The sequence below is a fragment of the Cervus canadensis genome, chromosome 4 (assembly GCF_019320065.1).
Source record: "Cervus canadensis isolate Bull #8, Minnesota chromosome 4, ASM1932006v1, whole genome shotgun sequence".
Lineage (NCBI taxonomy): Eukaryota > Metazoa > Chordata > Mammalia > Artiodactyla > Cervidae > Cervus > Cervus canadensis.
The window spans coordinates 2,505,097-2,520,455 of NC_057389.1; the positions used below are offsets into that span (position 1 = coordinate 2,505,097).

The 15,359-nt window shown below is 44.5% G+C and overlaps 1 protein-coding gene across 1 annotated transcript in view; it reads right to left on the bottom strand.

Annotated features, from left to right (window-relative positions):
- Positions 1 to 11,057: 11,057 nt before the first annotated feature.
- Positions 11,058 to 15,359, bottom strand: part of MAN2A1 (mannosidase alpha class 2A member 1) — a 215,115-nt gene continuing 210,813 nt past the window's right edge. The window contains exon 22 of the mRNA XM_043464497.1: positions 11,058 to 13,807. Coding sequence (XP_043320432.1) covers positions 13,655 to 13,807 — 153 coding nt within the window. The 3' untranslated portion in view covers positions 11,058 to 13,654. The remainder of the gene's footprint in view (positions 13,808 to 15,359) is intronic.

The window sequence follows — 15,359 nt, forward strand, 5'->3', positions numbered from 1 at the left end:
CAACACAATTAATTCTGGTTTGCATATATTTGATTACGCCTGAGGATAGACATTCTTTATTTATTGGTGAAAAATATTTCTCCATTTGTGAATTTCCAGTATGTATCTGCTGACTTTTCTATCTTAATGTTTCTCTCATTGATTCCATGAGTTATTTACACACTGTAAATATTAACTCTTGTCTGTCGATACTCCTGCATACCGTGTTTTCCCGGGGCATCCAGACTTGACCGTTGTAACGCTTATTATGCTCTAAACGGTTCAGTGTGGCTCCTTGCTTACACAGCCACACGTATGGTCTATTCTTGTCTTATTCAGAGCTGAGTCCTTAGCACCAACCACAGTGCCTGGTCCACAGTTACGGCTCCAGAGCCATTGAGTATATTAATTAATAACATATATATTGCAAATATTTACCACTACATATTATTTTTCTTTTAACTATTTCTGGCATCTTGGCCACACCATTTTTAATTTGTATAATCAGATTTGTCTAATTGTCTACAATTCTCAAGTTCTCACCATGCATACACATGCCTTCTTCAACCCTAAATGATGAAAATAGACCTCTGTAATAATGTATTGTCTTAATTTTTGCAATTAACTCTTTAACCTGACAATTATTTGTGTGTGTTTGAGGCAGATATACAATTTTATTTTCCTCTAAATAAAGACCATGCTATTTATTGAATAATCTAACTCTTTGTCACCAATGTGAATTGGAACCCTTTTCATACTCTATATAAGATGTTATATCTGTATGTTTTGGTACGTGATAAGGCAAATATCCATTTTTCCTCTTTGAAACTTTTTTTCCTAGTCTTATTCAGGGACACACAGCCAGGTAAATATGCTGTGAATTTATCAAGTCTCTTTTGAGTCCAATCAATCCCTAGCAAGTAAGCCAATGAGCAGGGCATTGGATCAGAAAAAATTATCTTTCAATCAGGCTGCCCTCATTAGTTTCCAGCTTTCAGAGGCACAGCTTTGAAAGATCCATAATCACAGCTATCTGACCTGCTTCACAGAGGTATCGTGAGACAAGACAGTGCAAATTAACCTGCATATTAAAGGTGCTTTACAAATGAAGCTTCTGGGGAGTAAAAATCAGTCGTATTGTTTATTATTGACAAGTATCCCACCCTTTCATCTCGAGAAGATTTACTTAAATTGATTGGAAATAGATCAGTAACCTTCCGTGGTGAATGGTGGCAACTCACTGCACACATTTTCCTGTCTTTATTCCCAGTCGTTCTCTCCACTGCCCGTGGATGAGGACTGCCACAGAAGGAATCAAATGCTGAAGGGGCTCCGGTCAAGTCTGGTGCTCCTCTGTTTTTGGCAAAGCGCCGTGTCTGCCACCAATCAGCATAATCCCACAGCTTTTCCTTCTCGGCAGGATCCCAGGGGAGACCGGGGAAGCCCTGTGGGCATTCCCAGACAGGCTGACAGGACAGATCGGAGAGATGTATCTTGAATACTCTATTCCTTTCCTGAGGCTTCTGTAACAAAGCACTGGAACTGTGCTTAACACAACAGAAGCGTATCGTCTCATGGTTGCCGAGGCCGGAAGTTTGAAATTGGTGTCAGCGGGGTCGCGCTGCTTGGGGGATCTGAGGAGGACCCCCTGGGACTCCTGGTCTCCAGGAGCCTCAGCACTCCTGAGCCCGGGGCCGCATCACTGCAGTCTCCGCTCTGCGTCACTTTGCTTCCTGCTGGCTATGTTTTCCATTCTGTCTCTTGTAAGTATATTTGCGTTAGATTTAGGGCCCATCCAGATAATCCACTTCATCTCGAGTTGTTTAACTACATCTTCCAAAGACCCTTTTCCCACTTTAGGTAACATTAGCAGACTCCAGGGGTTCGGACATGGGCAAATCTTTTGGGGACCAGCCCCCTCCCCCCCCCACACACACCCTCTTCACCCCACTATAGAAGCCTGTATCTACAGAAGCCTGTATCGTCAGAAGAGATCAGTCTCCGTGGATACAGTGCTTTATCACTTTGAGACGTAACGGGCTATAGCTGATATTAGCCGAATGGAAGTTCATTACTAAACAGTGGGCATCAAGTTCTGACATCTTTCTCTTTCTAAAATATACAGAGTGTCTTTCAGATTCAAACTTGACTGAGGTCAAATTCAAAGATATAAATTTAATTATCTCCTTCCCACTCCCACTCCAAATCTTTACACTTTACATACAAAAGAGTCACGAGGGGATCACCAGATTAACATGTTCCTTGCTTCAAATGACCATGATGCATTATTGGAAAGTGAAAGTCACTCAGTCGTGTCTGACTCTTCACGACCCCTAGGACTATACAATCCATGGAACTCTCCAGGCCAGAAGACTGGATGTGTGAGTGTGCGCTTAGTCGCTCAGTCTTGTCCGACTCTTTGCGACCCCATGGACTGTAGCTATCCAGGCTCCTCTGTCCATGGGATTCTCCAGGCCAGAATACTGGAGTGGGTTGCCATGCCCTCCTCCAGGGGATCTTCCCAACCCAGGTCTCCCACATCGCAGGTGGATTCTTTAACAGCTGAGCCACCAGGGAAACCCTGCATTATTGGAACAAGATATAAGTCCCATCACCAACCTTCTCATCAAATCCTCTTTGCATAAGGCAGGATCTCAGGCACTTATCACAAGGCAGCCTGTGTTTTTTCCTAAGCAATCCTTTCCCTTAATCTTTCAGAGTAAAGCTACACCAGGAATGATTTTTACCACAGATGGCCAAAGACTAAGACTCCCTGAGATTAAAATGATTTCTCTTCTTCGTCCTGCAATGGAAGACTCTCTTGTTCCCTAGGTCCCCGCGCTGACCGCAAGCCCACAACGTGTAGGAGCTGTCTGTGCTGATTCGAAGCTTGAAACGCAATCCCTTGGGGATTTTTATGTTACTCTTCATATTCAGCCTTCAGTCTTCCCAGAGAAAGCTTCAGGCTCAGGTGGTTTCAGTGGAAGGAAACCCTTGCATTCACAAAAAACAGAACAAAAATAAGTTAAACAGATATTATATTCCCATTCTGAAACATCTTTCTACCCAAAGGTGCCATACCCCTAACATGCAGAAATAGGACTTCAAAAGGTTATTTGGCGAGAGCTGTGAGCGTTGCCATGGAGAACTGGTAAAAAATGCATTTTATTTGATCAGTTAAAATAGCTTTTTGTAAACCAGAAGAAGTGTTTGGGGAACCTTTTAATTTGGAAGCTTGGCAGTGTGGCTTTAAAGAGCAGATTGGGGAAAAAAAAGATTTCTTAGGAGTTGGAGTGACTTTTCCAAGGACCTAATGTTACTTTTTGCAGAATTAAGACCAGAATCTAGATTATCACGCTCCCTAGTCTAGACTGCCTTGCACTTCTGCCACATTTTCCATTCTTTTATGATTAGAATATTCTGAAAATTGACTGAAGTGGGGATTCTACATCAAGTGGACTCTACAGTCAGATAGATAAAAAGTCTACTTTCTTCTCTTATGGACCATTAGGAAATATTTTCAGCTTTGTGGGCCATATGGTCTCTGTCACAACCACTCAACCCTGCCATACAGTAGCCATAAACAGTATGTAACAAATGGTATGACTGTGTTCCATTAAAACTTTATTCGTACAAACAGGCAGTAGGTTAGCTTTGGCCTGTGGATTATAGTTCTCAGATCCTCAAGAGACCAAGACTGGAACTCCATTTCACTGGCCTTCACTTTCTTTTTCTGTAAAATGGGTATAATAACAGTACAGCCTTTATACAATGGCTGTAAGGCATTCCTAAATACGCCCTGGATTTACAGTACCTGGCACATAACACTCTAAGTGTTGGCAATTATTTTTATCATCATCTTATTTTACTTTTGGTCATACCTTCTGAAAAAGGAAGAGAAGAAGGAGTCAACATTTAGTGCTTTCTTTTCCCTTGCCCCTGACATTATCTGCTGGCTGCCCCGAGCCCCTGCAGCCTTGCATGCGTGGTCAGGCAGCTGACTGCCACAGCCCCACAGATGGCAACCCCAGACTCTGCAGGCCCCAGACAGTCGGCTTGCCTTCCACTTGGCACTTTGGCAAGTCTGGAACTCCTACAGCCTCCTGGCTCTGTGATGCCAGATGCTCGAATAGGTAGTTTTCTTTAAATACTGAAAAGCGTTCATTTTCCTGGTTTATTTCTGGAGACTTTAATGAAGCCAGGTGCAGTTTTAAAGGCCAGGCATCCACGCCTGTGGCCTTGGCCCCTTGCGTTCCCTTCTAAACTGAAATGTCCCCAAAGGGCTCTGCTTTGGTCATATTGTTGAAGCTGAAAGAACTGGGGCCACAGCTGTTGGAACCTCACTCACCTCTCATGTCCAAAAGGGTGGGGCTCAGGATAAGACGGACTAGTCTTCACCTTACACAGGTTTACTGACTCACAAACCCTCATCACATTTCAGTGACACAGGGCCAAGAAAACTGCATATGACAAAGTTCCACTAAACTAGAAACTATTAGACCCTTTTAAAGCTCAAAGTATTTTAACAATGTGTCTCATTAGTTCTTTGATTCTTAGCTGGGTGACAACACTCCCGAGTTTATAGAGACAGCCCCAAAGCAGCCTGCTGGTGGACTAACAGGAGGGGCTGGTGACTGCGATCCCCTGGACCGCTGCTCTGCCCAAGCTTAGAGGGGATGCTGCTATTTCACTGATAAGACCACTGCAGGGTTCTGGAGTCAACGGTCTCACACACAAGAAACTTACATTCCCTACCTGTCTCGATCAAACATCACATGGCTACAGTGAAAAAAATTAATTTGGATACACATTTCCTTTTCTTCACAACGACTGACAATTATTAAGGTTTCCTGAAAACGGCACTCATACTCCTTTCCTTCCACCTTCTTAAATGTGCTCACCAGTCAATATGCACATGGATACCACCCTATCTCCGTTTTCTTCTGTAGGTTCAAAGTCTAAATACAGAGTAGGAGGGGCCTTTAAATTACACAAAAACATTTCCAGCCTAACTTCCATGACTTCCCCTCACCACACTTCCCACAGACATGAGCTTTCTTGTTTTATGTGCTGGGGTCACCCCCACTTCCCACGTCTAGCTGGTGATACACTTCCATCCGCCCGTTCAGCTCACACCCGCCGACCCTCCCCTCGGCACTCCAGGTGGATGCCGAGTCCCCTTCCCCTGGGCTCTGGGTACCCCACGTTTGTGCCACCAGCACTAAGGGGCCCTCTCAGCCTCTGACCTTACAGCCCCGTAAGTCCAGGCAGGTTCTTTCTCCCTCACTAGACAGGAGAGCCAGACGATTAAAATCCCACTCCCCCAGAGTGCAGAGCAGGTACCCTGCTCAAATGCCAACTCCTACCAATGTTTATTGGAACTCAATGCAAAATCTAACACCAACTGCCATCAGACTCTTATCAAAGGGAGTCTACGCATTCATTGAAGAAGAATTTGTAGATTTTCCTTAATAGATTTAAACTTCAAACTAATCATATTAACTGCGCTTTAAAAATCCATTTAGGAAGACAAAATAAACAAATAAGTCAAATTGCTTTTTTTGAAAACTCCCTTCCACACAGCCATCCCGAGAAGATTTCAATCCTGCATCTGACAAGGATATCCATCCCAAGGAAGGCAAGTACTCTGATCTTCTGCTCCAGGGGAGGGGGGCGAGTTTTGGATCAAACAAAGGCCTCCCTGCAATTTCAGATCATGCTTTGAAAGCCAACCAATGAAGGTTGCATTTGGTTTAGTGAAAGTGTTTCACACATCCAGACCCTAGAGACTCGTCTTGCTTGCTAGCATTGCCATTTAGATTTGGGATCAGAAAACGAGCCCCGGGACCACACTGATGACTCCAGATTCGGAAAGCTACCCAGGGTGTGGGGGCCAGGATCGCCAGGCTCCTCGGGAGATGCTTAACGTCGGCGCTTAAAAGCAGCGCTGTTGCAACTGCCTTCCTTTGCCCAGTTTGGAGATTCAGAAGTTAACTTACAGTCCTCCAATGAGAGAGATCTACTGGAAAAACTCTTATAGTGCCTGAACAGGTAGCTGACGCACTTCACAGAGGCCCGACCCGGCCACCTGGCCCCCGGCCCCCGGCGGCAGGCCATGCTCACCGTCTGTAAGACTCACCTCCCCGCGCAGAAGCAGCCTGAACCGCACTGAACCGCTCTGAACCGCACTGAAGCAGTTCCAGCCGCCCTGAACTTCACTGAAGCAGCCGGAGCTGCACTGAACCACCCTGAACTGCACTGAAGCAGCTCGAGCCACCCTGAGCCGCCCTGAACTGCACTGAAGCAGCCCGAGCTGCCCTGAACCGCCCAGAACCGCACCGAGGTGGCCCGGGCCGCAGTGAGCCTGGCACTCAGGGCGGGGCCAAAGGAGCTCTGTGCCCTTCGGGCATGTTTCTGGGACACACGTCCTGGATTCATTTTGCCTTTGTTATCTTTTCATCTTATACTTGAGGCAAGTGCCTACGCAGTAGCATTAGGAACAGTTTTATTAACTATTCTGAGCAAACGCGCAAGGCGGTGGGAGCAGTAGGGACACAGTAAGAGGCTGTGTTCTGAGAACTGGCCCTGACAGCCTCAGCCAGGCAAGCACACGGCGCACCGCTCTAAGCAGCGTGGGGTGCCGAGGCAGCCGTGAAGAGCGCACGTTTAAACGCCTTCGGTTCTCTGTAACGTAACACCGAATGAACGCCAAGGGGCTGAAACACTAAGGCGCCGTGACTTCACGTGACGAGAAGGTGGGAGCTGGCTCACGCGGCATCTCAGCACCAACGGGGACCCACCAGGCTCTGCCCGTTTTCATTCGATCCTCAGGCGTCTCTCTGCAGGGTTGCAAAATGGCTGCGGCCGCTCCAGCATCAACACCACACAAAGCTGCCTTGGAACATGGCTGCGTGAGGATGAGGTGCTCTCCCCTTTTGAAGACGGAGGAATCCTCCCCCGGAAGTCCCCAGCTGACTCCTCCTGACAGTTCACTAGCTAAAACTGTGTCACAAGCTAATTCTTAAATCAGTCATCAAGGCTATAGAAAGAAATCGTGACTGATTTAGACCAATTACAATCTACCTCCTGAGGCTCATGACTCTCCGATATGTGAATAAAATCAGGATTTTATTAGCAAAGAAGCCAGAGGGCCAGTTGTGAAGCAAGTATAATATCTTCCATAAGGAGGTCACCTCCTTGAGGGAAATTAGGAATGCAGCTTGAAACATTTATGCTTTAATTTCGGGTAATGGGAATTTATTGAGGGTTTTCTGGGCAGGAAAATACCATCAACAAATATTGTTCAATACCATTAAGATGTAAAGGACTTCTCAGCCTTCTATTCTGAAAATTGCAATTGTCTCTCAATATTCAATGGTGATCAACATTTTCATCAATTTATCGAACACGTATTTTCTGAATGCCTGCTGTTCCAAGTGCGGAAATACAAAGTGGACAGACAGCTGGGGTCCCTGCCCTCAGTAGCGCTTACAGTCCACTGGGGAAGGCAGAGTGACATTTCACACTTGGCTCTGTTAAGAAGAAAAGAAGCGGGGTAATAAAATACTCAGTGAGGAAGTAGGGGTAGGACTAGTATAAACGGGCTGGTCCAGGGGATTCTCGAGGTGACAATGGACTGGAGCAGAATCGCAAGGAGCCTGCAGGAAGGCGTGAGAGCAGAAACGCTGGCACACGAGGGACGGGGGCAGAGGACAGCAGGAACAGCGTACGGAGCTTCCCTTCTCGCCAGCTCCTTGCCAACACTTGTTTCTTGCCCTTTTTGATAACAGACCTTCTGACAGGTGTGAGAGACTTTCCTTCTTGAAAAATGTTCCAGGCCAGTGCTTTAGCATGCATGTTAATCCTCTGGGGAGGGGTCTTGCCAACACGCAGATGGTGATTCAGCAGGTCTGGGGGTGGGCTTGAGACTCTGCATCCCTAACAAGCTCCCAGGTGATGCCCACGCTCCCGGTTTGAAGGCCACACTGTGTGGCAGGATTGTAGCCCAAGGCGCCCAATCCACGAAGAATGCAAATAGCGTGGATTTTTAGTTGTTTTTCCTACCAGTCTCTTATACATACCACGTGCTCCAGACCACTGTTAATACTGTAGACACACGCTGCTATTCAACTAGAATGAGCTGTTCAGTTCCTTAGTTGCATGCAGCACATCCAAATGTTGGTGGACCACACGTGGCTAGTGGCCACCATACTGGGCGGCACATGTAGAAAGAACCCTGCCATTATCACAGAAATGTTTTATTGGAGAGTGCTGCCCCAAACAGAAGGAACTCTTTCTAGTTCTTCAGGCTTGCTGCTACCATGTCTTCCCTTATTCTGGTTTTTACGGAGAACATGCATATTCCTTCTACCTGCTGAAGTCAAATGTATCTTTAAGGAACTATTTCAAGCCTATCTCTTGTATGGAACCTTTCCTGAAATTAAAGCTAAGTGTGCTCTCTGCTTCCTTAAAATCTGCACATTTGTTTCTTCTCAGCAATGTATTTCTTACTGTATTTTGCCTACTTAGTATCCAAAGTACCCTAGTATCCAACTCCCTTTTCTCTGGTTGTTTTGATGGGGTAGGGGGTAAGGGGAGGTCTATTCTCATGTGTTTTGTCCACGTGATTCAGTTGAACCTAACTCCACCGCTAGTCATTGTCATTAGGATATAAGCAAGATGACCGCCAGTACTGTCGACTCTGGGACATTTGCTGAAAATCCGAATGAAGGTGCTCTTACCAGTGGGGTCACGAGGCCGGCTGGGTGCAGGTCTGGCTCTGCTGGAAGCCATCTTGCCATTGCATGCGCGGTCCTTGCCTGAGAGGAGAACAACTCAGAGGAAAGCAAGATAAGAGGAAAAACCACATCCTGGATGACATCACCCTATCGTTGCTTCCAGCTGTATTTGGAGTTCTATCTCCCCTTGACGTTTGTTACTGGGAGCAATAAATCACTTACTTTTGCTCAAGCCAATGTACACTGAAGGAGCCTCATCCACTAAAGCCACTCTTCAGCCACCCCTGCAGCCATTTACAGTCACACCCTCAGTTGGTGTCACATCACAGCTTTGTAGGAGGAATGTAAGCATATGCCCATCTAAACTAAATTTTTCTTTACCCGTTTTAACTTTCAAACGATTTTGGCATGCTGATAATCAAATAACATGGAGCCAAAATTTTTTCATCATCTGATGATATTAGTATTTTTATTAATATTTCTCTAGGGTTTTACAGCTCAGTGTATATATATTACAAACCGATTAGTCTCTCCACTTTGTGAGTCACCCCAAACAAGTATAAACTTCCTAGTTAGTGTGTATTCTTTGCCTGGCTAACACATATGTGAATATGTATCCCTCTCCCTCCCCCACCTCCTGGCTTTGAGGAAATTCCCCTAAAGCCACTAAGCTGCGTGCTGGCCTGGGCTGGCAGCCTGGAGGGTGTCTTCAGACTCCCACCCTTCCAACACACCTTACCTTCCGCATCTGATCACAGACCTTCTGCTTCACATCTTGGCATACTCTCATCTTATCCTGGAATACATGGATGTGACCACGACCTCCCGCCTCCTTACTGGCTCAGAAGGTCCCACAGGCACAGTGTTCCTGGAAAGGCTCCTGAACCCCAGCCTCAAAGCTGATCCAAACCCAGACGTGAAACTCACTACCACCCCTGCCTGCCAATTGCCTGCTATTGGGTTGGCCAAAAAGTTTCTTTGGCTTTAAAGTACAAATAAAAGACACATTTTTCATTTTCACCAAGAGCTTTATTGAACAATGTATTCACCGTTTTTTTTTTTTTTTTTTCCCTACTACGTTCTGCCATTTTCCAGGCAACGTCATAATCTCATCTTCCCAAAACTTTTTATCTTTTTGAGCAAAGAACTGTTTCAAGTGTGTTTATAGTCTCCAGGGAACTGAAATTTTTTTTCCATTAAGAGAATTCTGTAAAGATGAAAATAAATGGAAATCCAAAGGTCTGGAGAAATACCTGGATGAATCAGAACTTCCCAGCCAAGCTGTAACAGTTTTTGCTTGGTCATCAAAGTAACATGTGGCCTTGTGGAATCCTGGGGGAGATGATGCTTTTCCTTGAGCGCTGCTTTCAGTTGATCTAACTGGGAGCAGTACTTGTTGGAATTAAACATTTTCCAGCAAGAGCTCATAGAGAGGACTCCCTTCCAATCCCACCATAGAGAAAATGTCACCTTCTTTGGATCAAGACTTGCCTTTGGTGTGACTGGTGGTGGTTCATTTTGCTTGCCTCACAATCTCTTCCCTTCCACATCACTGTACAGTATCTATTTTTCATCACCCAATATGATTTGTTTTAAAAAACAGAACATTTTTATTACCTTTCATTAGAGAACTGGACATGAAAATATGGTCAAGAAGGTTTTTTTCTTAACTCATGTGGAACTCAAACATCATAGGGATTAACATAACCGAGCTGGCACAAGTGATTTTCAGTGCTTGATTTGGGTATTTTGAGTGCGGCAGCTATCTCCCTGTGGTATACGCTGATTGTTCTCAACGTCTCCATTTGATTGCTATCAACTTCAACTGGTGTACATGACTGTGGAATATTGTCCAGAAAGAAATATCCAGCATGAAACTTCGCAAACCGCTTTTGAAAAGTTAGCTCAATCACAACACCTTCTTCATTCACTGCATAGATATTTTGAGTGTGTGTTTCAGTTGCATTTTTACCTTTCTTGAATAAAGCATAATATGCCAAAAAACGTTGCTTTTTCTTCCATCTGCATTACTAAAATGGCTACACATCAATTCACCAACTGATTTTTTTTTAAATACATGTTGATATGACAGTAGTCACAACACAGTGTAACAAAACTGTTTTGAAAATAAAGACAACTAGATAAAGTGCTACTAGAACCATCCATCTTAGAGGAAAACACTGAATAAACTTTTTGGCCAACCCAACAGAAATGGACTGAAGAAGCAGCAATTCACTCATGACAGAAGACAAAACAAGCCCTTCCTCTACTCAACCCACCAAAACATTTAATATATCTTGTTTACAAAATAAGATTTAAGAACTACTCTAGAGGACCATGCACATGGTAAGATTTATCTTTTATTAGATATCTTATATTACATATTCCCAAAGATATAAAATCTTCCAAGAGAAAATATTAAAACCTATTGATTTCAAGGAAAGCAACATAATCAAAATGAAAGCAAAAATTTTTTTCCAGACAAAGGAATGTGAAAACGTTTCAGCACAAATACAACAAAGACATGGGAAGGTAATTACAATGTTTTACAACACATTTTACAGCATTTTGTTTTAATCAGTATTTGCAGAAAACAAGGATGCTGAGTTCTCAAACACTGCAGTTATAACCCCAAATTAAATTTTCAAAAAAAAAAAGAGAGAAAGTAATGAACTACTTGGTCAACTGAACATCTGCGATAATGAACGTAATAAAACCTAAGCAAACAAATATGCCACTGAGATCACAACTGAAGTGTACGATTTTTAGCGTGTGCCAGGGACACTAAATTATTTAATCAGTTCTTGACCACAACCCAAAGCAAAAGCATCCTCTCTTCATTTCCCTGATGATTTATTCTAAAAACAAAAAGCAGAAACTTGCTGGTGAAAGAGAATTTCTGCTTTACCTGTTAGCAGCTGGTGACAACACACACTGCGTAAGACCCCGACGGAACACAGGGCCGCTCCATCGCAAACAACCAGGAGGGGCAGGGCCACTGCTATTGCATCAGACTTTTTATTTCAACTGATCAGAGATTCCAGAGCGATTAAGTACAACCACTTGAACCACAGAACACAGTGAACTCCTTTAGGAAGGTTTTACACTTAAGATGCAATGAAAATACTGATCTTATTCCTGGGATTTGTGTCTGGCAATCCTAATGTCTGTAGATGTTCACAGAAAGTAAGTTTGTTTTTTGTTTTAGTTGTTTATCCCCCCAAAACAAGGAAGGAAACTTACAGTACATGTTTATTGCAAGAAATTACTCTCTTGTAATATCTTCATCAACACTAGTATTATTTCCTTAATAATCAAAGGCGAAAGAAGTTTATGAACTTAATGGAACAGTAATCTAAGGAGCTGCATCTTGACTGAAAATACAGATGATAACCAGGCTACATGATAAAATAGAAATGATGTTTTATTTCTATATGAAGATGTTGGAATGGCAGGAGGTAAAATGGAAATTATGTCAGATAATACTAAACGTATTACTTAACACAGAGAATTTTCAGCAGTGCACCTAGTCAAGAATCCTTTCTATGCTAAAATGGAATGCTCTAAATGTTGGTTTTATTTTAATGTCAAGTTAACAGTGATCCCAAGTAAATTTTATCAAAAGTATTGTAATGGCACATAGGTTTAAAACTTCATTTTGAGGTTAGCATATACAAAAGTTTGAAATTCACTGAACAAACATATTCTTTAATATGATAAATTATGATGAGTTACATATAAGTGGGTTTCAAAACGGTCTATTTTAAAGCATTCTCTCTTCAAAATGGTGAACTCTTGTGAAATGAAAACAGTATGTGGATTCTGCTTGTTACAAAATCCTTGCTTCAAGTTGCAGTCTCCTTGGCAGCAGCATATTTTAATTAACAATATTTTTCTTCCTTGTTTTGTTTTCTGACATCTCAGTACATTCAAATAGTCAAAATGTTTAGAGTAACATCACCACAAATTTAATGAAACAGATCAGAACGTGGCCAGCATTGTCAGGCAAAAATTATACAATTTACGTGTCATAGAAAGTACTCGCCCCTCCCCCCAGCCACTCCCCACCTCCCCCAACAGTAATATGGACACCAAAAGATTTAACAAGACTTATAAAAAAATAAGGCACATTTATTCTGATATGGTAATTTTAAAATAGAAAACCCCTCTCAGAACATCTGTATTCAAATGAGCTGTGTAAAAAGACACCTTGTGGGTGCCTAAAAGAGGTCATGGTACCTATAGAATTGCTTCTCCTAGTTTAGTGACAATGGAATAAATTGCACCTATCCCACATTGTCAAGTAATGAAAATATGCCTCTTTGTCTACTACTGAATGATTCAAAATCTGGTATTTCTGGAAATACTTACAAAGGGTAGGAAGGGAGGGGTCAAGTGGTAGAAAAACATGTAAATGCAACGATATATATTATCAGGATTGATGGATTGCACTTTTCCACATATTTCAACACATAAAGATCTTCTAACATGTATGAATGATTGCAACCATTTTGGCCATTAGCTATTACCCACCAGCTTTTTATTCCATTTTGGTAAAAATGGGTATTTTTGTAAAACTAACAAAGGGTCAGCAACATGAATACTTAGAACAATCTCTTCACAACCCCCAACACAGATATAATTAGTTAACATTTAACCTGAGATACAATCTGTTGAGAGGCTGTCTTTAGACATGTCTTCGTTTGTTGCATCAATTCATACTGATGATAGTAGTTCATGGAAGGAACTTAAAAAAAAACAAAACTAGTTTGTAGCATGGCTTTTCTTCTCTCCTACTGTATTGGTTTAAGAAAAAGAATCACAGAATTCATGTCCTCACAGTAGCCAGAAGCTAAAATAATGTGCTTCTCTATTGCACGTAAAACCAAGAAGTGTATCAAAGCCAATGCTTCCCAAGCCAAAGCTGAAAGCCGGGTTCACCTCAAGTGGATTCGGAACGTGCTGATCTCCATGGGACTCAAGCTGATTTCACTTATATTTCGGGCGTCTAGAGGAGAATGCATCAAGGATAATGACGAAGGTATGATGCTTACAACAGTGAACTTGCTAAAAAGTTTCTGGACCAATATCTAAAAGGTAAATGATAAAAAAATTACATGTTTAGAATAACTTTGAAGAAAGACAAGCAGTGCATCTACATATTCAGTGTGAGAAAACGTGAAAAGTATGTTTCCGCGCAAAAGCAGCGGAAGGGGGCGATTAGTCCACCTCCACACACTTGAGCATGGAGACCAACTCTGAAGGGAGACTGGAGCCCAGTAACAGGAGAGCGCTTTCTTCCGGATCCCTTCCCAGCTGCTTCACAGCGTATCGTGTGCAAGGGCCTTTCTCAATCAAAGAAAGGACTCCACAGTCCAAGAGCTTTAAACACACCCACACCCTCGTTCCGTCAGCACTCACCCCAGCAGCGGGGCTTCTTCACCACCCTCCCTGAGCCAGAAGAGCTGGGGGACAAGCCCCAGGCCCCCAGGAAGGCCCTCATACAAGTGAGTCATTTGCAGGGTAGGAAGGTTGTTTGGAAAATACTATGCTCACTCTTGCAGGTTCTTCTAGTATGTCTCTCTGGACCGTATAACCCCCTTAGGACTCAATGCCTTAGTGTCTGAGTACACACGTTCACACCCAAGCGTCTCAGATCATCACTGAGAAGGGAGAGTAGGAACAGTGGGATAAGCAACAGGGCCATCAGTGCCCCTCTGAGCACTAGGGCCATGCGGCAGGAGGCGAAAGGAACGGACGCGCACGGCCTCCCCGCCGCCTTTCACCTTCCCCTTTCTGGAGCCTGTGCTACACACATGCTAACTGCAGGACAGAACGGCGCCCCTGGAGTCCATCCGACACCATGCCTGCGAGGTCCTGAAGAGCGGGCCGGCTAGCTGGCTTGGTGTGGGGCCGCCGGTGTGCTGCAGACAGCCCCAGCCTGCCGGAGCCAGAGGCCTGAGGCGGAGGCGCCCTTCCCTCTGAGAGAGGCTGACGGGGACCAGCGGCAAGGCCAGCTGGAGAGAAGCCAGAGGGGCAGCCGGCGGTCAGTGGTCAGCCTGAGGACCCGCTGGCCTGCACAGTGCGGACAACGGCCTGGGGCCGAGCCACCCCGCCGGCCCCACTGCAAGCCTGCACCCACACTGTGTGTGTGTGAGCCGCTCAGTCGTGTCCGACTCTGCGACCCCACAGACAGTAGCCCACCAGGCTCCTCTGTCCATGGGATTCTCCAGGCAAGAGCACTGGAGTGGGCTGCCATTTCCTCCTCCAGGGGACCTTCCAACCCAGGGATCAAAGCCGGTCTCCTGCACTGCAGGTGGATTCTTCACTGTCTGAGCCACAGGGAAGCCCCCACGCAGTTACTTGGCTCCCGCAGGGCCTGGGTTTGCCATCACTGAACTGGATCAAACCTGAGCCGTCTGAGAGAGGCGGGGAGACAGCGGGAGGGAAGAAGCCGCTTTGCGGGCTGGAAACGGAAGGCCTAAGAATCGGTGAGGCCCTGTCTTCAGACATGCACCTGTCTGCCGGGGCAGTCTGATATCGACAAGGAGAAAAGACTGAACACTGGGACGGGGCTTCCTTAAGAAGGGAAAACTTGAACAAACTTGAAGCTGAGGTGAAGGAGTCCGCGGAAAGGCAATG